Source organism: Micrasema longulum, unplaced genomic scaffold (assembly GCF_059751315.1).
Source record: "Micrasema longulum isolate JH-2025_06_02 unplaced genomic scaffold, ASM5975131v1 h1tg001253l, whole genome shotgun sequence".
In the NCBI taxonomy this organism is placed as follows: Eukaryota; Metazoa; Arthropoda; class Insecta; order Trichoptera; family Brachycentridae; genus Micrasema; species Micrasema longulum.
This window is the reverse complement of record NW_028278440.1, coordinates 326717-351641: the sequence shown is the minus strand read 5'-3', so window position 1 is coordinate 351641 and position 24925 is coordinate 326717. Positions and strand designations below refer to the sequence as shown.

At 31.7% G+C, this 24925-nt stretch overlaps 1 protein-coding gene across 1 annotated transcript in view; it reads right to left on the bottom strand.

The window, feature by feature from the left end:
- Window positions 1-24925, bottom strand: part of Alh (coiled coil domain containing protein Alhambra) — a 61212-nt gene continuing 36287 nt past the window's right edge. Inside the window, exons 17-25 of the mRNA XM_088234521.1 lie at window positions 24662-24741; window positions 24478-24579; window positions 24350-24389; window positions 21747-21906; window positions 19510-19660; window positions 18746-18880; window positions 16422-16479; window positions 14431-14488; window positions 1-195 (exon numbers count right to left, since the gene is read on the bottom strand). Of these exons, the coding sequence (XP_088090647.1) occupies window positions 160-195; window positions 14431-14488; window positions 16422-16479; window positions 18746-18880; window positions 19510-19660; window positions 21747-21906; window positions 24350-24389; window positions 24478-24579; window positions 24662-24741 (820 nt within the window). The 3' untranslated portion in view covers window positions 1-159. The remainder of the gene's footprint in view (window positions 196-14430; window positions 14489-16421; window positions 16480-18745; window positions 18881-19509; window positions 19661-21746; window positions 21907-24349; window positions 24390-24477; window positions 24580-24661; window positions 24742-24925) is intronic.

Below are 24925 nucleotides of genomic sequence, written 5' to 3'. Positions count from 1 at the left end.
GGTGGTGGGGTGAGGCTCGCCCCCCTCGGGGTACACGTACGCGCTCCAGTGCTGCGGAGTTCTGCTTGTAGTGTGTAATGTTCTGTTCTCACTTGGCGATGGGAGGGCGACGGGAGGAGCCATTTTTGATCTCTTCCCGCCGCCGTCTTTTGTCCGTTTTCAGCTGGTCCTCGGTTGTATATCACGAGTTGCCATCTGGAAATATTACAAAGATATCAGAAAATGTATGTTCACCCAAACCTAAAGCATATCGGGTGAAATAAATTACTTTAATTCCTCACTTTATAGGCAATCAATTAAAAGAAAGATGAATTTACTAATTGTTTTTTACCATTTAAAAATTTAAATTTTCTTCCTATGTGTCTTCATTCGAAATCCAGTTGCCAATTTTCCTTTCTATTTTTATATTTAAATCTAGACTTATTGCAAACTTATAATTTCAAAAATAATTATTCTGTATTTCTATATTTCCTTCTGTCTTTTTTGATGAGGTTGATTGTGACCTGTAACCTGAACAGTACCATTGTTAAAATTACCCAGAGCAAATTACCAGCGAGAAATGTACCATGAACAATTTTAAAAATTTAAAAAGGCATTACTGGTGTGCACAAAAATAAGTTTACTGACTTTTGTGAAACAAAGCACAAGAAGGCCATCTCCTATTGAACATGATTTATTGAGGAGAGATTCAAGTTTGAGAAATAAACTATTATGTATATTTGCTATTTATTTCTTGCCATATTAGTTTGAAGGTTTTTCAAATTGAATAACTACAAATATTATATATTATAATTATAGCCTCATTTATTGCATAAAGATTAAAAGTACCTAAAAAGATTTTTATCACAGTACATCGCATTTTTCCATTTGAAATATTTTTTGAGAATTCTAACTTCAGTTTCTATTTTTTATTTGCTTGTCTTTGCTTTGTATGTTGTTCATTTAATTATAATCATATTTTTTTTCTATATGACCACCTCACTGGACACAACCTGTTTCTGAGGCATTTATTTTCAATATTGAGAATATTATTTATCTAGTTATATAATTAGTACATGATACAACAATAAAGCAATTAAAAAATATTTTTAATTTAAAATTAAAAAATTTCAGTATCAAGTACAAAAAAGTACAGTACAGTACTTATTTCAAAACACGCTTTTGTCAATAATGCTTTTTTACATTTCAATTATATTTTAAAAATTTTTAGGCAAATAAACCTAATGAGGATGATTTTTACATACAATAATGATTAAAAACTAAATACATTAAAAGTAAAATAATTTATGAATTAACACTACAGTGGCGGCAAGGGATTTTTGACGTTTACACCCAACTCCGCGCTCACGAAGTATTGTAAATATTGACAACTACCGGTCGATTAACGAATGCGGTACTTCATTGTGGAGTCGCTTCAATAGTGACGTACCACCGCAAAACTTCAGTATCAATTTACAATATCGACATTGTGCTAGTTTTTTTTTTGAAAATCGCAATACTAGATTTAAATTTAAACGACGACAATATTAACGTTAATCTTTCCGCACAGCCGTCAAAAAGTCTTGACTAGCCGCTATTAATGTTTAAAATCATATTTATTAGTATTGGGCAGTGCAGTATTGTTGAATTTATTTTTATTACTTTTTTGGGGAATTCGCTTTCATTAATGACTTTTTTGGCATTACCAAAATTTATTGAAAATCAATATATTCCTTTAAATTGTGAAGCGTTCTCGGTAGGTCTCTCCGGTAGGCTTTAATTATGTTTTCGTGACTTGGTTTCAAACATAATTTCTATTAATTTAAAAATGCAATTCTTTTTCGCTTTTTTATTTTAACAACCTTTTATATATATTTCCTCATGAAATTTTATTATTATTTTATTTTAATAAGATTTTTATTAAAATTTTGAAAATTTTGTGCTTTTTATCAACTCTACATAAATTTGGCGAAACTATAAATTAAAAAAAATTTGAAATGCTATTGCACTTTTCTGTTATTAGATACCTTATCATGGATCATTAATTTTTCAACATTTATAAAATAAATATTATTTCTTTCATTGGTCTAGGTGGTGTGAAGTGTTTTCATAAACTCCTTACATTGCCCACCATAAATATAAAAAAAATGTTTTGTGTCATATTTTTCTAACCGAATAAATTAATAAAGAAATTTCCAATATAATAATAAAAGTAATGGGATTTTCTGAAACGCATTATTAGAATGCACTTAGGGAATTTACTATTATGTATTAATTTAATGTCGAAAAATTCCAAGAAATTTTAACCAGCTAATATTATGTTTATGAGCTTTCAGTTCAGATAAGGGTAATTAGTGGATAATTTAACAAATAAAGGATTAAAAAGGTAAACATTGCAATATATATTATTTTATAAGCTAACGTGTATTTATTTAAATAAACAAACATTCCGTTATTGCTTTGCAAAATTATGTATAATTAGCGATAAGAATTAAAAACTAATCGAACGACCGATTCACGGAATCATATTACGGATTTTTTAAATGGGCATCAATAATAATTGAAGTACAGTGATTATGCATTTTTCATTAAAATCAACTAAAATTAAACAATTTAAAGTTAATTTAAATCCGTCCCCGAGTTCTATAAAACATGCACGATTGTAATTAATAAATCAGTTTGCCTCGTGCCTTCACCATATTTTGATCATTTTACTTCTTTCACTCGCGATTATTTATATGTGATACATACTACAATTCAAAATGTTAAAAGAAAAAATCGAAATAAACCAATTATTGTTTATATAATTATATACGTTTTGTTATTTTTGTTACTATGTTTATCGTCTGTCGAATGTAATCCTGTTGTAATAACTAAATAAAACTACGTGGAAATTAAGTCCTACGATTTTTTTTTATTAAAAAATGTTTTCTTATGCGCGGTAAAAACTAAAGCATTAAATATGGCGAAATTTCTTAAAAATACAAGAAAAAAAGATTTTAATGAAAACAAAATATTTCGAAATTCCTCGTCTTTTGTATACAGCTGTTTAGTCGTATATATGAAAACCTGGTTCTATTCACTCTATTTGACAAATTATTTGAAAATAAAAAATCCATATCGTAATAAAGACTGCCACAACACTATTTTCAACTGTCAAAAATACCTCCCAGGATCAATTCTACTATAATAAAGCAACATGCATGGTTAATAGTGCAAAATTAATTAAGCATATTTTAAGTACACACATTTATTGGTTATTAAAAGTAATATCTACAGCACCAAAAAAGTTGAAAACAAATATTAAAATATACATTACGGTAAATTATCTGACAGTAGAGCAGTACTACCCAAAAAATAATTTATTTAGAATCCATACCTGTATTGTAAAAAACCTTTCAAACACATATGTTTTAAGACGACATCTCGCGCAACCTATTTTGGAAAATACTTATAAAAAATAGATTTGAGATTTAGAATGGTGATATGACATGTTTAAAGATTAGAATGAAATGATTGTTAATGAAGACATATTAAAAAATGTAAGTTAATAATATTGTTTAAAAAAATAAATAAAAATAGGCATAAATAGATAGATAGTAGAGTAGATAGTTTTATAGAGAGTAATAACTACTTTTTAATAATCATTTTTCCCATTTTATCCTACATACAGTAAAACCTCGTTTTTACGTTTTCCCGCCTTTTTACACCAAAATATTTAGGTGCCATTTTTTCCATACATTCTCATTCAATATTCTCCCCAATTAACGTTTTTTATGTTTTTCATAACCCCGGTTTTACGTCAAAATTTACCCATAACTCATTCGATCTGTCAAAAGACGAGCCGCGCGCCACCGCGTGAATGGAAAATAAAATCGAGGTAAATAAAAAAATGTGTAAATTATTGTCTCCAACTAAATTCAAAGTAGGTGCAGTGTAATTGACCGTTTTGTTTAAGTGTCTAATTTTGACATTTTACTAAACAGTGACATGCAGTTCACACATTTTTAGGAAGATTAGCCTTTACATCAATAAATTACGATGCAGAATGTATAAAACATTGATAATAGAAATATTATTTGATGTTTAAACATAATGTGAAAAGGAGATAGTTTAAACAGTAATTATAAAAGTGTGAAATTGCCGTGATGTAAATGACCATTGTAATTTAGTGGTGCCATACTAAAAAATGTGATACTATTTAAATAAATTTTCCCAATATTTAGGGAAAAAGGTTGTATGCATTTTATGCAAATTCAATTTTTTATTTTCGTGTTTTAAAGGTTAAGTACCCAGATAAAATTATTTAAAAATGTTATTTTGATATTCAATAAAAAATAACATATTGTAAGTGTTGCTTGAAAAAATACAAATATTTTTTATTAAATCATTGGTAAATATGAATAATCCCCAATCATGACAGTTCTTACAGTTTTTCTGCAGTATATTTAGTATAGTTTTGTACAATAATTATATTTTAATGAAATTTATTTTTTCCCATACATTTTTAATTTCCACACTTGAAAGTTTTCCTCAGTTTTACACTTTTTTTGTTGCTCCCTTGAAAAACGTAAAACAGGGGTTTTACTGTACTTATTTATTTCTGAGGACTACTTTGTTATTTTATACTTTTTTTTTTTCATAACTGTTATATTTCTTTATTTATTTACAGACTTGTTATATATAATGTAATTTTTGCGAAAACAGTAGACAAGAACTGGATATCTCCCCCTAGGGAGTTTTTAAGATTAACAATTTACAGCAGAGTTGGAAAAAAACAATATTATTGATAAAACAAACGGGTCCAAGAAGTACAAAAATAGGAAAATATTTTTGGGTGTTACCTAGTACGTAGGTGAAATAATTCAAACAAACTAGAGTTACAGTGGAACTTGGTTATAATGATCACGGAAATAGCGAGATCTCGGATGTAACGAGGAAACTTTTATCCACATTTTAGTTAATGGTTTTCTCCATACATTTATTCGTTTCTATAACGAGCTGCTTCTCGGACATACCGAACAAAAATATTGCCAACAGTTGAGCAAAAACTCTTCAATCGTTTAAAAACACTATTTTAAAATTAAGAACCTGAGTAATAAAATCTAAACGGGCGGCTAGCTCAGGACTGATGCCGCTGGGCATCGGGATCCGATAACATTTATGACACTATCTATTTAAGTGTCTAATTGACGTTTTCGTTGACAACATTGAAAAAATATCACACACAATGTTGAAATTTCGTGTAAAAAATCCAAGCTAAGTACTGGCTCGGCACCACATTACAAATTACAACTTCTTTTGTAGTTTATGAATGGCATCCTTATTTCGGGGGTTTTTACAACGCTTCTCAGTTTTTAAAACGTTTTATGGTCAGTAGATAATAAACAATACGAGTGGGTGATGTCAGATCAGTTAAAAACTAACCCTTGAATTATAAACATGTCTACTAACAGGAGGAAGTGCCTCTCAATTCGTGAAAGAGTGGCAATTATTTGTGAAATAGAATGTGGCGCGAAAAATCTTGAGGTGGGTAAAAAAATCTTCTTATTTACACTGTAAATATTAAGGGAAAAATAATAATGTCTACTTATCTGCATTTTAAATTTAGAAAATAGTTAGTATGTTTGTAAGCATTGATTATAATAAATTGTATTTAATAGTTTTATGTTTTTAATTATCTGTAAAAACTATGTGTATATTTATTTGTTTACTTAGTGACGATACGTAATAGCGATTAGATTGAAAAAAAAAACTTTCTCTGGTATAACGAGTAACGCTTATCATGAGCAAATTCAGTCGGTCCCGTCTTCCTCCTAATAACCAAGTTCGACTGTATTTGTAGCTAGTTTAACATGGCTTCCAAATAGAAATATTAGCTTAAATCGTAAGAATGCAAATATTTATTTACAAAAATTAAAACAGTTCTTGCAATATTTTGGACATGGCTAAATGTTTATGAGTAATCATATTCTTATTTTTTGTAAAACTATTAGTCATTCTAAGCTAGTGTTAAAATTTTTATATTCAAATAACTGTGGAATGTACTAAATATTAAATATAATACGAAAATTATAATTAAAAAGTATAATTCGTCGGCCTAGTGCTGTAATGGTCAGCGCGTTTGCCCACCATGCAAGAGGTCTCAGCTTCGATTCCCGACATGGTTGATATGAAATATTTATTTAAAAGGGTGTTTTTACACTAAAAATATTTTATAGTCCCTGGACTGGTACCTGAAGCGTGACACTGATCATCTTACCTTCATGTAACAAAAATGATCAAGATACGCTGCGATTGGTGTGCCAATCTAGTGCCCTATGCACCACTAGGTTCGGAAAGGGAATGATGATGATGATGATTATTATTACAGTAATTTTGATAAATCAGCTAAATAACTTAAACATTTTACTTTATTCTGTTTAACTTTGGCAACTAATAATATTAGTTTTCAAAGTTCCCATATTAAGCTGCAATATTTACAATGTTCTCATTGAAGATGTCTTCCTATCTGAATTTAATGTTTTTTTTGACAGCTGCATATATCCGGCAGCTTCCTCGGGTCTCTAGACCTGGCTTGTATTGCCACTGGATCATTATTATTTTGTTCTGTATTTTCCTACAATAATAACAGACAATATAATTTATACGAAATTACAGGGATCTGGCATTGGATAGTTATCAGAATGGTCGGTAACATTAAGCTCCGATGGGGAATCCAATAAATAGATCATATTAATTATTTTCATCAATTTAATTTCGTAAGAGTATATCCAAATTTATTAATTTTAGCAACATAGAGGGAAAACACTTTTGAGAAGGTAATACAGAAGTCTAGGCATTTACAGGGCTTATGATTGTGATTGGCTGATTTAAGTGGCCACTTTACACACTGTAACATTCACCATTCTGCCTATGTTTAAGCTTCAAAATTGATTTCAGGCGTTGCCTGGTAGGTGAACTGGTTCAGCCGGATGAATCTCACCTGCATGATAAAGGTTTCAGCTCTGGTGCTTCACAAAAGTCAACAGATGGAAGAGTAGAGGAAATGAGGATGCTTAAACATAGGTAGAATGGTTAATGTTATACAGTGGTAACAAATTTAGATTGTAATGTGTTATATTATCATAATTTTCATACCTTTCATGTACATAGGCTGCCTTTCAAGTTTTTACAAAAACAATGAAATGATATATTTGTCGTTACAAATCATTTCATTGCTTTTAAAAATATTTATCAAGTTTTCGTAAATAAAACAAAGGTATACACTGTTAAATGTGGGACTTTTTGCCACTAGCAATTTCTTACAGTCTGACTAAAAACAAACAATAAATACAATAGTAAAATTAACAATAAAAAAAATAAAATAAAGTAAAAGTAAGAACACTACATTAGTTATGGTGTCTATTGCTTACGTTATTTACATTTGATACGTCATATTTGTCAATTCTAGAAACAATTTATCCACCCTGTAGGTAGTGTCTCCAAAACATGGTTTTGAAGAGCTTCAACAGCATCTTCAGGGGATGGAAATGGCTGTCCATGCATTTTTTGTTAGACATTCGGTAACACCGAGAAGATAATGTCAGATGAAAAAATCGGGTGAATTCAGGGCAATGGTATGTGAATGCAATACTTTTTTCCTTCAAATAATCAATTGTTAGATGTGGTGAAGAATGAAGAAACATTTTTGGTGTTTTTCTTGATTTCACCAATGACTTCTGGCAAATAAATGGTTATATACCATTCAGCATTAGGTCCAGCAACAAGAATCCAACTTCGTAATGCCCCCTCTGTAGAAGCCCTTTGCCCCTATTGAGGCCAATTTGTACCCCCGAGCGCGTTGGCCATAGACAGGAACAGGTAGTAGTCACTCGGTGCCAGGTCCGGACTATAGGGTAGATGTATAAGAACTTCCAGTTCGAGCTTCCGGAGCTTCTGGCGAGTCATCAAAGATGTGTGCGGCCTGGCGATGTCCTGATGAAACACGATTCCTCTTTTATTCACAAATGCTGGCTGCTTCTGTTTGATCGCCAGCTTCAAATGTCGAGTTGTTCACAGTAGAGGCAGAATTGAGCGTTTGGCAATAGGGAGCAGCTCATAGTAGAGTATTCCCTGCCAATCCCACCAAAAACACAGCAACACCTTTCTGGCTATCAGTCCTGGCTTGACCATGGTCGGGGCCGCTCTCTGTTGCTCGACATTGTCGTAAGTGACCCACTTTTCATCACCAGTCATCACCCGCTTCAGAAATGGGTCGATTTTGTTGTGATTCAGCAGCGATTCGCAGATGGAAATTCGGTCCATGAGATTTTTTGTGTCAGCTCGTGTGGCACCCAAACATTGAACTTTTTTAAAAAATCCAGCCTTCTGTAAATGGTTCAAAACGGTCAAATCGATATTCAGCTCCTGGGCGATGCTACAACTGCTAACATGACGGTCTATCTCTATATTTTCCATGATTTCATCGACATTTTCGGGGACAGGCCTGCCAGAGTGTGGGGCTTCATTCACCTCCACTACGCCGGAGCGAAATCGCTCGAATTACTGTTGTGCAGCACGAACCGAAAGAGTATCGGCCCCGTATACATCGCAAATTTTTTGGTTGCTTTCGACGCATTTTTCTCTTTCAGGTAGTAAAAATGTAAAATATGGCAAATTTCTTCCTTTGAGACCTCCATACTCGACGCACGATAGGTCAGGACTGAACCGACCAAGCGCGATACTGTCAAAGAAGCGTTTGTAGTATACACTCACACCTTTACAATGCCGTATCATATGATTTGATGAGACTGATAATGAACGAGATATACTTAGTCGAAAAAAAAGGGCGCGAAATACGAAATGACTTTTTCCCTAACCTGATATATACAATTACTTACGCTGCTTGATGATATTATTATACGACAAAAATGAAATAGCGTGTCACTGTCATTTATCGGGTTTCAATATGTTTCTTTTTATATTATTTTGGGTTGGTTTGTGGTTGAATTATCATTACCTTACTTGGAAATCTCGATTTATAATAAGCGCAGGCGAACAACTGATCGCCGATTGTGGTCGTAAAGTCGAACAGTTGTAAATCGCATAGGTCGTAAATCGACAAATATCTGTATAGGGATTTTACGATTCCTCAGCTGAATTTTTTAATCATTTCCTTACTTAGCTTCGGTCAAGTTATGAGGAATCCATCGGGATCAGATATTTTTTACAGCTTAGCTTCAGCTTACAGTTCATTCAAAATTGAATGTATTGCAGTCTTGGATATCTTTCAAAATCATCCACGAAAACCTTTGCATAATTTATTTTTTTTCAATCAGTTTTACAAAACGGCTTTTTCAAAAATTTTACTTTAATCAACTACTCGGACAATTTTTGAGCTGTTACTGTTGTAACAATTACAGATGTAAAATTTTACAAAAGTATTTATGATATCTAAATAGTGTCATCTAGTGGTCGTTTGTAAAAACCTCAAAGGCAGCCCTTGTAATTTAATCTAAGAACAGTCGTTAATTTTGAAATTTACTTTACTATGAAGATGACTTACCATTAGCGGGTTTTATTTTATACCAAAGCCTGAAAAAAATTTGGCTTAAAAATAAAAGAATTGTTGTAGAAATGGCATCTCAAGTGTTGTGTGTTGTGACTATATTTAACATAATGCATCGTTAAGTTATTTTTTTTTACCAAATAAGGATTAAAAAGTTAAGCTGTAGTCTGGTAAAATGAACGCAAAATTAGAAAATCATACGATTTTGCCATTTTAAAACAAATGTTTGTTTAGGATCGCGCAACAATAAAAAAATTAAAAAACATAAATTAGATAAAAACAATATTTTTTAAAGGTATTTCTGTTAAAAAAATACACTTAAAAGTTTTATGTAACTAAAATATAATTACTTTTAGACCGGCAGATTATGCCATTTCAAATTTAGACAAAACTTAGGTATCTGGGATCTCAAAATATAAGGATTACCGAAAACGATTAGGGCTGGTCTGAAGGTCATAAAAAAGTCAAAAAGATATTGAAGTTTGGATTTCTTATTAAAAAAATAAAATTTGCAAAACACTTTATTGTTTGATTTATTATCTTCAAATTGTTACAACAAATTTTAGTTCAATACTTAGTCTTCATTGAGATCCCAGATACCTAAGTTTTGTCTAAATTTGAAATGGCGTAATCTGCCGGCCTAAAAGTCATTATAGTTTAGTTTTAGTAAAAATACCTTTAAAAATTACTGTTTTTATCTAATTGCGCGATTGAAAACAAACATTCGTTTTAAAATGGCAAAATTGTGTGATTTTCTTATTTTGCCTTCGTATTACCAAACTACAGCCTTAAAAGGCGATTAAATTTGGCTTGAAAAAGAATGCCTGTTCTAGAAATGGCATTTTAAATGTTTTGTCCGAATTTCAAGTCTCAATGACTTTCCTCCAATGAGTTTATTATTTTTACCGAAAGCTGACTTGAAAATAGCACAGTTGATCTAGAAATCACACTTAATTTACAATTGCTACAACTTACCACTGAGAAGATTGTCAAATTTATCAGGAAAAACTGGGTAAATTTAGGTTAAAAAAATAAATTAATTTGAAATAGTATCCAAAATTAATCCATAATAAATAAAAATGTTAATCCCAATGCCTATCACGCACAAACGGGTAATTATTGTGTTTCAACATACCTATCTGAATATTTTAATTAAAAAAATGTATAAACGACTTTAACTTATAGTTATATGTCGACCGGTTTTGAGATTTAAGTCCTGATGATGAGGAAGTAGCCTCGAAACCGGTCGACGTATATAACTCAAGAGTTAAAGTGGTTTATAAAAATTTATAAATAAACAAATTAAAAATGTCATACCACAAAGTAAAAAATGTTTTTGAAAAAAAAAAGTAAAATATTTTACTAATGCATAAACAAACATCATCATAGCAATTTAGTAAGAAAAAAAAGGCATTTTCCACTCTTCATCCTTGGCAGAGCGGGAGTCAACCTGTAAAATGTTCATTAGTGTAATAGTGATGTAAATAATATTAAGGAACTTCCAGAGATGGCGGCGATGCATGAAAGGGGGAGTTACCTTACGAAGTGGGGGAAACCGTAGGGCATCAGCGAGTGCATGGCGCCAAGCGGCTCTCCTACTTCTACCCTCAATCAAATAGCATTTGGAAACATACATATTAAATATACTTCTATGTACAAATTAAGTAATATCTTTTATTTACTCAATTACTCAAGTCATTACAATAAGGATCCAAAATATATACAAAAACAGAAAAAGTACGATAATGTTACGTCACCACGTCACCACCAACACCAAAATTTATTTTACACACAAAAACACTAGAAATCTAGACATTAATAATTCTATCTATTCATTGCCAGTACAAAGTTTTTTTTAAAATCTGTGCAATCAATTAATCAATAGTTTTAAAAATCTACGCACACTTCTCTCAAGTCTGTTGTGCTAATGTCAATAATTAGCCACACCAACAATGTCTTATACGTAAAACAAAGAGGATAAAAAATATCAAAAAGCTGTGACCAAATTACCAAAGTATATGTTATAGTGATGTTAAAAAAATGAACAAAAAAAGGTAGAAATTAAGAAGGAAAAAAAGTGAATAGATGAAAAGTGTTATAAACAAATGTTTTTTAACATTATTAAATACTGTTTAGAAAACATTAATTATGTTACAGAACATTTGGGACAGAGGGGTAGGAAACAATGAAGGAGGACAGTGGACTTGAAATAATGTGCGGTATAGCACATAAAATTGTCAAACTTTCTGGCAAAACTTAGTATATAACATTTCATTATTTGTGGAATATTGCAATTTGAATATTAATTTAAGAGATAATCTTTTGACATCAAACATCTTTATCTGTTTAAAATTGTAAAAAAAAGGTCAATTACTTATAAAAACAGATATCACCACTTTAAAACTATGTACAGGTAGAGCCCGCCACTTAACCTTTCCAACACTAAAATGCAGCTATGTAAATGTGTCAGTAAAATTATGTCGTTTGATTGGCTAATGTCCATTCCAAGGGCTCACAAAATACCTGGCAGTACGTTTCTAACTCTTGAGGTGATCGCATGTCTCTTTGTTTCAATAAAAATACAGTGACCATGTCTGAAGCTACCGAATTCCAAAATTGAATCGAATACTATCGCGATAATTTTTGTGACTTTCATATTATTTAAAACATCAGATAGTATATTTGTTATATTCCAGAAAGGGCACGTAGTCCTTTGTTTACTTTAGTTATGGAAAGATTACTATATTTATATAATGTCCTACAATAAAAATTGCCTACTAATTACCCTGCCAAAATCCACGAATTAGGTCATTAACTCAGCGTCCATCATCTGAGCTGATATGAACGCTGTAATGCTGTCCAATACGTCTGCAAGAAGGAGTAATAATACACGGCACAATAACCCAGAAAAACATTACGAGAATCCAAATGGCCGTGAAAACCTACGAACTTTAACGAGATTTATTCCTAATTTAGAAATACAATGTATGAAGTTTATGGAGCTACGGGTATTTCCTCTGATAAGATCATTATTATCAACTTTAAAATGTAATGGCAAAGATAATGCTATCTCGTCGCCAAAAAAGAAAAGGAATCGGTAGAGTACATATACTCCAGATTCATTCGACGTTCGTATTTATGATTTTCACCAAAAGGAAAAAATATTACCAACGATCGGAAGGTTGCCTGTTCTATAAGAAGTCACCAGTTTTAATGGTTCCGAGATGACATTACGGAGAATAGTAAACAAGATGGGATTTAAATAGTGCAAAACAACGGACAACTCGTCATCATTGAGTTCTGTCAAATAATTGGTGAAAGAAAAGCTGTCATCAATCACCAGCATTGAGTGAGATAACGTCTGCTGCAGACATGTACGCCAAATAGAAAATAAATTTTGGGAACGGGACGTTGCATTTGATGATTTCACTGTGATTTGATTTTAAACGTGTCTGATGACGAAAGTAACGACACATCGGATTGTGACGAGTAGTCAATATTTTACAGAATAGTTTTAGTTATTATATACGTTTTAAAAATAAATACATTTTTTTTATTCCATTATTTTTGTTACATTTACTGTATATACGATTTATACTTTTTTTTCACATTGTGTCATTTTATTACTTTTTCATATTGTATTATTTTTATTTGTTTTATTTTCACTACATTTACTACATATGTATATTTTTGTCATTGTGATGTTTTCTTACTATGTTAGTTTTAGTTCATTATTACTATTTTATATTTTCCCTAAATTTACTATATAATGTGTTTGGTATTTTTTGAATTTTTATGATATGTATATAATTGAATATTGAAATCTTATTTAGTTACACATATTAAATTGTATACAACAAATTAGCCTAATTTAAAAAATATGTTTTTATAAGTACTAAACTGTCTAATAGCTTCCCTGTTTTAAGACAGTTAATATATTTTTATTTTAAATAATCATAATATGAAAAATAAACAGTATTTTATTATTATTATTACTAGAGTGCACATAAGAATATGCTCATTATCCTAGTACCTATGTTCAAATTAAAATTTCAAGTAAATAGTGTGAAAAATAAATTCTAATATATTTATATTTTTACACCGTGGTCATCCTACGAGCGTTGGAAAGGTTATATGCCGATAGCTCTAACCCTCTTACAACATGGTAGATAGGTTCCTATAAAATGCCGATCAAAATATAAAAATTCTAAACAAGAAATTTTGAATATCGCTGTATTTTTTAATATTTTAATTAGTCTGTGGGCATTCAAAATATGCACAAAAAAACAATTTATATGCGTTTTGTGCACAATACTAGAGACACAGTGAGCAGAATTAGAAAATTTTTGTATTTTTTGATCAGAAAATGGATGGATTTCTGTTGATTGTGGGTGTTGATTGTGAGGATGGGTTTCAAATTTAGCGCAGAACATTTCAAGCAATTTATGTATTACACAACACAGAAGAGTATGCCAGTTATGCTGAAGCTCTAATCACGAATATAGTGCATCATATTTTTCAATATAATGTGATTGTTATTTCATTTTGTTTTATGAATACTATAATATTCTTGTACCACCAATTTGAGAACTGGTATTGGATACAGATTTTAATTTTAAATGTGATGCGTTTATAATATTGTCAAGCCATATGTCCTCGTGAAAGAGATAAACAATATTTTCTGACTAAAAATTTGATCAGTTTTCCGATTCATATAATATGGCCATTAAATAGTAACAACTTCATGAAAATGTGATGTACAAACATCTGCCAGAAACTCGAACCAGAAACGAAAGAATGTATTGTTATTTAGTGTGCAGTTTTACATGCGAGTGCATCATTCTTGGCATCTTCCGTGAATTTGAACAACAACAAAAAAACAATCGAACCTGAAAAATTACCTGTTGACGTTCTACTGAGTTAGCTCTGTTACCATCTGACCGCACCTGGCTTGGAGCCCTGAAATAGGAAAATGGACATTTGTTATTTAGAAAAAACTATTTTTAATAATGTTGAAATAAATTAATTTGAATACGTTGCTTTGAGTGCTATGCTTTTGAAAGATAATTGAATTTTTTATTTGCCTCAGTTAATTCAGTTTTTTACTAACTTAATATGCAAGTACTCAATAAAGCATTTCAGAGAATCTTTATTTTTATGCAGAATCACAGACGGTCATCAAATGGAAACCAGTTGTACATGAAATGTATTTTTGATGTTTAATTAAGTTGAATATGTACAGCAAAAAAAAAACACCTTTCTTTAGTTAACTCTGTTTTTCAGAAATGTGTATGTGATAAAACAAGGTATTTAAAAAATACAAAAAAGAAACACATTAGATCAATAAATAAAAGATAAAACAAACAAGAATTGACAAATACCACAAATATGAAAACAAAATATAAGCATAATACCGCTTATAGAGATGCCAAATCGCTGGATTTTATGAAATAAAAATGTCAAAATTTTTATTGGCAACAATCAACAACATCATTTTTTATTTATTTTTTTTTTTTTTTCCTTTATTTTTTGCACCACAACAGGCCAGGAGGCCCAATTACAGTGGTGAATTGCATCACAGAACACCCAGACTTGAGAAAAATCACATTTTTAATTTTTGTGTTCTCACCGGGAATCGAACCCGGAACCTTCAAGTGTGTGAGTCAAGCATCTTGACCACTACACCACGGAGGCGGCCAATTTTGCTGGCAGTCATCTCGACAGAAAAAGCATGACAGATGTTTTTCTCAATTTACTTGGCTCTGATTATAAATAACCACGCAAATTGCTTTGTTAAAATAATAAAACCGACATTTGTACATTGCAGCCTACCCTGGTAAAAAAGTGGCGAAATACGTATATTTTCACGGGTAATTGAATTCATTAGTTATGTTTCTTTAAATATACATTTTATGTACATTTTTCCTGCATCGGTATTTGGTTGTATGAAATCTTTTCTTATCCCGACATGTTTATTAAGTAATTATTAAGGTGATAAATATTGAATAACCAATTGTTTATTGTCAGTTGTTTCCAGAAATATGGAGTAAAGATGTCAGGGCCGCACTCATTGTAAAACGGCTTCAATGATTTTTATAATTTGAAAAAAAAAGCTTGATTTTAGCTTACCAAAAGATCAGTATTTGTGGCAACTATGGATTTAATCAACCGGGAGGGGGAAATAATTGCTTTGAATCTGATACATAAATATTTGCTTCTAGAATTTCAATCCAAAAGACGGATAAAAACCAGGGTTTTGATGCAGATACATACATATACTTTGGATATAATGTATCTTTATTATTCAGATGTTCTTACTGATTTATGTTTCTTTATACTTGGTCATTATTTTCGCCGGAGGCAGAACAGGTTGTGTTGCCTACCACGATGCGAAACCAATCTGCGAATGGTCATACTGGTGGGTAGAGCAATGTCTTTGCTACAGAGTCACAAGTTTAAGTTGGCAGTGGCATAAACATGAACTAATTTTTTAATGAGATTTATCTTTATAATTATTGTATTTCTGTAAATTTATCTTAACTGTTGGGATCAGGAAGGATATACTAAAGTGGGCCAATCAGGCATCAAAATGATGTTGACGTATTTCATGATAGTGAGACTTCCCTCGGGAGGGCAATATCAAGATATTTTTAATTTATTATATTTTCTTGTTTAGCAAAAGTGATTAACGATTTCGATTATCTGTTCTTTTTTTTTAATATATTTTTTTTTTATTGAAATGAAATGAATCATTCTTCAGCTACCTTGAATTAATTTGGCTTTATAGGAAAAAGTATTAGTGGGTAAGTAAGGGATTTAAAATAAATGTAGGATATTATCATAAACATTCAATAACAGGATTCCATTAGAAAGAAAAAAGTTGAATACTAACCTCAATGGATTACCATTGCTGTCTCTTGGTCCCCTGGGCACTTCTGCAGGAACGTTACCTGAAATCAAACACACTATGAAGTAAGAAGACATTTTAAGGATGGTCATTAGGCTGTGCTTATGGCAAAAAATAAAACTATGTAAAGAAAAAACGAGTAAAAAATTCACAAAAAACTAAAGATAATGTGAATATTGAATCATTCATCATAGTTCTTTGAGCCGTCTTTGCACGACGAGTACCGCTTAATATCATGCCACATTAATGTGGATAATTTATTTAGCGCATTCATATTTTTGTGCAACGACTATGGTGGAGATGTATAGTGGGATTTGCATGTTAGTATTATTGGTCCTGACAAAATTGTTAGACATAAACAAGTCGGTAAGTGGGGTATATACAAATATTATTAATGTTGGACCACAAAGTTAATGCCTCAAATATTTATTCCCATGGTACGGCTGGCTATAATAGTGGCCTAAGAAACTCGAACTCACACTAGGGCTGGCTACACACGAAGTCCAGACGGATTGCCGACTTTTGTTCTTGAATATTATGTAAATTTTCTTATACGAGACTAAAGTAAAAAGGGTTGAATCGGCCTTTATTAAGATAATATTCCGAACAATCTTTTTTTATTTGTAATAAAATAGTTCATATTTTTATATAAAAGTAGTTGTCTAGATCATGTTATTTATTTGGCAAGTGTAATTATTTAGTGTGTTCAATTATAAAATAGTAAATACCGTATTTTTCAAACCATAAGATGCACTTTTTTACTCTGAAAATTCAACCAAAAATTAGGGTGCGTCTTATGGTAAGATGAGTCTTATCGTCTGCAGAATATGGCAAGTGTTTTCAGAAGTAAATAAATTGCAGCCTACCAAGGAAACAATACCTGCAAATTCTTTCAGTACAGTGGGGGTAAATAATATTATCTTACGAAATTTTTCATTCGCTGCACGCTTCCCTAAATGGACGAATTTTACAAATTATAAAAAATAAAGGATGAGTACTAAATACAGTAAACCCCTGTTTTATGTTTTTCAAGGGAGCAGCAAAAAAAAGTGTTAAACTGAGGAAAACGCTAAAGTGAGGAAATGAAAAAGTGCAGAAATTTTTTAAAAAAGGTCATAATTGGGGATTATTAATATTTACCTATGATTTCATTAAAAATATTTTGTATTTTGTCGATCAATACCGCCATAGTGTTTTTTTAAAATTGAAATAAATATATTAAAAAAACATATTTTATAATTATATGTAAGTACTTAACCTTAAAACCATGAAAATAAAAATTAGCATAAAATGCATACAATGAGTTAATGGTGGATTCACATCTTGGTTTGCGATCTCAAAAGGGGTGAAACAGGGATGTGTAATGTCACCATGGTTGTTTAATCTATACGTGGACAACTGTATGAAAGAGATAGAATGTATGTGTATTGGAGCAAAAATTGATAGTTTTTCAGTAAGCTGCTTGTTGTATCTAGAATGTATGATGTATGCCTGGAGAGCGAATTGGTGATGAACATTTTAAGCAAACGCGGCAGCGCGCAGTTCAGCGTCTTTTGACAGATCGAATGAGTTTTGTAAAAAGCGGGAAAACCTAAAATTGAGGAACGTAAAAACGAGGTTTAACTGTACTTAATTATTTAAAATTGTATAAAAGTGTAAAACGTCTTTATTTAAAATAAAGCAAAAACCTACTTCCTGATATGTATTTAAAAATAACATATCTTTTAATTGCTCTATCACAAGCACATGGCCGTGAATTAATTTTTATAGGTGCGAGATTCGGGAAATCAGGATTCTGTCGGCCTCGTGGTGTAATGGTCAGCGCGTTTGCCTACCATGCAAGAGGTCTCGGGTTCGATTCCCGACATGGATGATATGAAATATTTATTTAAAAGGGTGTTTTTACACTAGAATATTTCATAGTCCCTGAACTGGTACCTGAAGCGTAAGACTGATCATCTTACCTTCATGTAACAAAAATGATCAAGATACGCTGCAATTGTTGTACCAAAGCAGTGCCCTATGCACCATTAGGTGCGGAAAGGGAATGGATGGTGGTAGATTCAGGAAATGTGATATCTGATATTATATAATGGCAGTTTCTAAATACAAAACATTAAAAAAACTTTTTATATTAATGGAAAAGTAGCCTTCAATATGTTAACCGATACAAAAATAATGCATCTAGAGAATAATTCATTATTATTTGTAATTATGATATTTTTCGGCAGGCTTGTAGTTTTTTTGTCCAGTGGGGTAGTTTATTTAAACACTTCTCTTTAGCATAGATAGAGGTTTTGAGTACCTACCTGTATTTAATGGAATGGCCAAACGAGCATTAACAGCTAGAAGATGGTCTCTTCGTTGCGATAATGACCCTATATAGTCCTGAAGCCGAACGTTTTCCGTACGCAATTGATGGAGGCACGACAACAATGATGCAACTGGAAAAAAACTCTTTTTTGTAATTCCATATTAATTAATGAAAAGGCAAAGAAAAATACTTAGATTGAAAAGTGTAACAGAGAGTGAATTAACTGAATACCAAATGTCGAGTCGTCATCGAGTTTAGTATTTATTTTCCATTATTTATGTCAGCTTTACCATTTTTACTATTCTTTTACTATACAAAATATTTTTTAAACATAACTAATTTAGTAGTTCCCTAGAGAAACCTGTTCTAAGGAGGACTGTACAGGTTTCATAAATTTTATTGAATTATTTTTTATATATTTTTAAATACTTAATTTAATATTGAATTATTACAGTGCTTCCAAACTAAGGTATTGCGAGTTAGAGAGAATGCCCCTTGGTGTCCTAGGAACACCACCAGGAAGTGCATGATTAATTACAGGTACATCTAGTGAGATGGAGATGAGATAAAGAAATTCAGCGCAAAAAGTGTCTAGAAGAGGCTTGGCAACATGCCTGTTGGTGTCGGTGTTGGTATACCATGCAGTGCCCTGTGCACCATTAGGTGCAGATAGGGAAATTATTAATGATTACGCATTTTTTATCTAATAAATGATTGTTGTTGTTTTCTTCTGCAAGGAAAAATATAAAAAATAGTTACTGTCAAAATGTTGCGCTTGTTCCATGAGGAATTGCGAGCCTTGCTCCCACTGCCTCTCCAGCAGCTGGTCGAGACTCTGGGTGCTGCCCCCGAGTCCAGCCCCCTCGGAGCTCGGCCCTGCCCCAGACTGGGGCCCACTGCCCCGAGAACTCTGAAATGACAATTCCTAAATCGACACTAATGATCACATTTGTAGTGTCAAGATACAGAATCAGTCTCTCCTAGGCAATCAGTCTCTCAACATTCACATTGGCATGCGGCCCAAGGCATAATATAGATAGAATAACAAGGTTCCACTCTCAGAGTAATAATTCGCGACCGGCTTATAGAGACGCCCCTTTTGCTCTATTTTTGATTAAACAACAAACGTATAACGGCCGTCTGGTTTGTCGCTGCGTTTGCAATTCTCAACCTAAGTACCTATGGCCCGTTGTTTTGCTGCAAACTCTGACTAGCTTTGTGATTGATAATCCTAGAATGGTTTTTGTCCGTACGGGCGGCTATATAAGCGAGTCGCAAATTGTTATTCTGAGGCTCCACTTGACACTGATACTTTACTATTTAATACAATTTGTGAACCTTTTTTCACAAATTGTATCAAATAACTGGATGCAGTTGAAACTTTTAACACTTCCTAATTCCTTTAATATCAAGTAGATGGTGTTAGTGTGTACAAAGGAATAAAGACTATTGCAAGTAGAACTGTTTTCTGTGACTCAAATAAACTTAAATAGTTAGTTGAAACTTTGTTATTCCAAGGGGTTGATGATCAAAACTGGTGAGTGGTTTGCAATATTTTTTTATTTAAATATAAGGGATAAACAGTATTATAATGGTAAATAAGATTATTGAACATATTAACCAAAATTGACCACTTCTTCCGGAAGACTGTTCCAACAATTAAAATGATTTACTATGAAGTTGAGTCAAGAAATATCACACATCCGATAAAATAGTTATAACTCAAAAATTATTTTATTTTTAGGCAAGTATGTATACAGAATAAATCATAAAAAATACTCTAATATGATTTTAAAAAATGACAAAATTCTAGCTATACAATTTGCTACCCGTTTGATTTATGTCACACTTAAATTAAGACTTATTTGAATGCCGATGTGATATTTTAACTGTTTTCTTAATGACAATCAACTTTCAAAATTTTACAGTATTTTTAAGGACAAATCTAAATATATATGACACTTCGGCATTGCTTTAAAGGTGAAAAAAACTCAATAAAAAATACATGATTTTAAGAAGCAATAATTTAAAAAACACAAACAAAACAGAACTTAAAGCTAAAAAAATTGTGTATCAACCACCATAAGTAATTGTTCCCTTTTAACATAATATTTTTTAAAAAACAAAAACATTTATATTGTGCTTTTGTTAACATACCGTGGGTATACTGGCAAAAATGTTGTAAACTCGAAAATATGCGGATTTGACTTAATGATGCAGTATTGTAAAGTTTTTAACACTCACAAACTGGAAAAATACACTAAGTCATATTAAATTTCATATATCTGTAGTTTTAAAAATAAATTTAAGGTTAAGTCTTATACCCAGTATTTTATTTAAGCTAAAAGCTTTAAATAACTTAATATTTACTTAATATAAAATTAAGAAACGGAAAAATTAAAAACATGTTCTTAAATAAGTACTTAACATCTTACTATATTTAAATAATATATAAAAGAGTAAAATTGGAACAAAACTTAAATGCTTGAATTCTCAAAACAGGGATTTGAGAGTTAAAGTTTTTTGCCAGTATACCCACGATATTATATCAGTGGTATTTGGTCAAAATATGATAAGTGCAAAGTTTAAATTTACAATAGAAGTTCTATAAATCGGGTATAAATGTAAAGCTAATAAATTTGATAGTATTTTAATACAAACGTAATGATATATCTTCTAAACCAGTTAAAATTAGTGAATTTTACGTTTAAAATATAGTTGAATTGTGTACATATCTCAAGATGAGCAATTTTACACCTATCAGACTCTGACCAAATATCACAGGTATATAGTTCCACACAAAGCATAGGTTGTCTTTTTTTTGGCGTGGTACATATTATTGTGTTTAATTTTTTGCCTTAATATGTAAAACATATTTTTAAAAAGAATTTAAAAAATGCAGTCCCGCTTTTTGAGTTGCAACTATTTTAGAGATATGTAGAAAAATTATAAATAAAAGATACTAATAATGATTTAAAATAAAGTTGGTAAATTACTGAGGTGGCTCGATTCATGAGGGGAGGGTGGACGAGGGGCGAGGGGGCACGGAAGACCGAGTGGGCGGCCAGTTCTGCGTTCAGGTGCTCCGACAAGCGAGCGGCCGCTGCGCTCTCAGGATTCAGCTCATTACCTAGCATGTGTGGCGCTCGATACATCCTGCAACACAAGTACGTCGTTTACTTGACCCTTGTGTGTCTGTGATGTCACATGAGTCTATATAGAATACAAAACTTAATACTCTTATTTTTTTTAAATAATGAAGTTGTATTGTACTGTAACATGCCTAAATTATATTATATTTTTATAAATTATGGAAAATAGATTATTAAACAGTATTTCTTCAGTCGGCGTGCATTACGCCAATCTACAATTTTGGCAAAAATGATATTTTCATTTTGGGGGATGTTGCCTAATAATATGCGAGCTTTCTGAAGAAGAACAGTACCGCAAATCAGAGTAAATTATGTGTTAGATTTGATTTTAAGAACAGTTCTTACTGTCACCTGGAAAAAGTTCATTTAATAGATTGGATGTAGGTAATGCACACCGACCAACGATATAATATTCTGTGTTAAATTTTTGTGTTTAAATATTTCTATTAAAAAACTTGGGTCATCTATACATCAACAAAGAGCACCGCCTCTAGGGGTATTTTTTTAGAGCAGTCTTTTAAGAGTTAAAGTAACACTCACACAAGGACAATACAAAATTGTCCTATCCCTATTGTCCGATTGCATTAGACCTATTGACCATAGTAATTTGAAGGACAAGACAATGGACCAAGATACTGTCCTAGAGATAGACAGGCTTGCTATCTCTGCAGGAAAATAGATTAACACTGACACCACACAAATATAATCCAGAATTTGTAATTTAAAAGCACCATGCTCAAGACATTGATATTTTTTTTCTTTCTGAGGTTGGTAGGACTGTCATAAACATACATTCTAGTAATGTAAAAGGCCAGCGTAAATGATTTTTCAGTTTTTTTTTTCACTAAGTTGGCACAACTGTACTCTATATTGACGGTAAGTTTGAGCCCGATCTGTCATTTAGTACGTTGTCAGCAGTCAAAAATATTGGCTGTACTTAAGTGCGTGTGAAAAAAATTGACAAAGAATTTGTCTTAAATTTTGTGCTGCGAATGAAATTTCGGGTTCAGACGCATTGAAAAAAAAAAGCAGAAAGCCTACGTTGACTCTACTATATTGAGAACAAGAGCATTTCAGTGGTACAAAGCGTTCAAAGAGGGTCGTGAAGTGATTGAAGACTCTTCTCGTCTTGGACGTCCTTCAACGTCGAATACTGAAGAAAACAATGACCAAGTAAAGAAATTAGTGCTTGAAAATCATCATTATAGCTTGAGAGAGCTTGCACGTGAACATCTTTCTCGAATAAGCTCGAATGATTTCAGATGATTGACTTGTTCCAAAAATGCTGATTTTTTTCCAAATGCAGCAACGAACTTGAAATTGGCTGAGGACATGGTGGAACAAGCCAGAATGGACCCCACATTCATAGAGGGCATCGTAACTGGCGACAAGACATGGGTTTATGAGTACGACATGCAAACTAGCCAACAGGAGTCTGAATGGTGCTTGCCCAATGAACCGAAACCGAAAAAACTAGGTCAAAGTCGCTCGAAAATCAAGAACATGCTCACTGTTTTCTTCAATATTTGTGGTATCGTTCACTCGGAATTTCTTCCTGACAGCCAAACACTGAATAAACAATATTACTTGTGCATTATGAGACGTTTGAGAGAGAACATCCGCAGAAAAAGGCCAGATTTCTGGAAGAACAACCCTTGGATTTTGCACCATGATAATGCATTATGTCACTAAGCCATCATTGTGAATGATTTTTTAATTTTTAGCACAATCTGTCATGTAGTTTGTTCATGGCAGCAGTGTAAACAAGTCGATCTTTGGTGTGTTCTGCGAATTTTGCTTAATTTTCTTCTAAAAGATCTACGCAAATCTGTCACTGAAGGATTCTTTTCGTTATAAAATAAATATTGATGGATAATTGAGCTTACATTGTTATTGTTTTTTTAATTCTAGGGCCCTGATTACAATGGGAAGTTAAAATTTATCTTCAATTTTATCTACAAAGTAAAATTAAGTTTTCTGTATGAAAAGCAGAATTTGCATACATTTTTTTCTTTTAAACATGTTCAATTTTAGGTAACCGATGAAGATACTTTAAATGTTTGTGCAAGTACACTTATTTTCTTTGACCAATTAGCGCTTTCACCCTCTAATGGGCATCTTCAGACTGGTCCAGTCTGAAGATGTACCAAGTGTAACAAGTATTTTATTTAATAACTTATTTGTAAATATAAGTTATTACATCATTGCAATGGAATTCCATCAAAAATTTACAGTAAATATATAAATAAGAAAAAAAATTTAAATACTTATTTTCGTACACAAATATCAATTTTTCTTTATAGACAGTCGAAGATAACTCTGTTAACTTCCTATTGTAATCGGGGCCCTGGTCTTATTTGAACACAAGATAAACTAATATAAATACATAATTGCAAAATTACATTGAGTATTTTTAAGCGCAAAAGAATATTGAAGACAATACTTACTTCTCTACAGGAGGCTTAGTCACTTTTGCAGATGATCTTTCTGTAATAAAAATAATAAATTGAAATACTCCAAAAGCGATCATGAAATATGACTCAATTTATAAGTGATATGAGATTGGAACACAAACCCGGAGAGCTAGATGGGGAAACACAGACAATGGTGTCCTGTCCTTCAGCACCAATATCTCTTTTCTTCTTACGAGGCATCATAATTACTGGAGATGACGTTGCTAAATGATTTGATAATACCAAAATTAGTTTTAATATCACGTGAGTTTTATTAATATAAATAAATCATCTTTCTGAACTTACCCGGAGGAGCCCTCTTCTTGTTTCTTAATGAGATGTTATCCGGAGATTTTTCTCCATGTTTAGCATCAATAGCTTCAGATCTAGAGAAGCATAACATATGTTGGTTTAAAACAATGGATTTAAAAAAAAATAAATACAAGATTCATAAAAAAATGGGGAAATAATTTAATACTTTGTAGTTGCGTGAAAATGTAGTCTTATTTGTTTAATTAATTAACGGGCATTATTCATTTATAAAAATTAGATATATTTTTAATAAAGTCG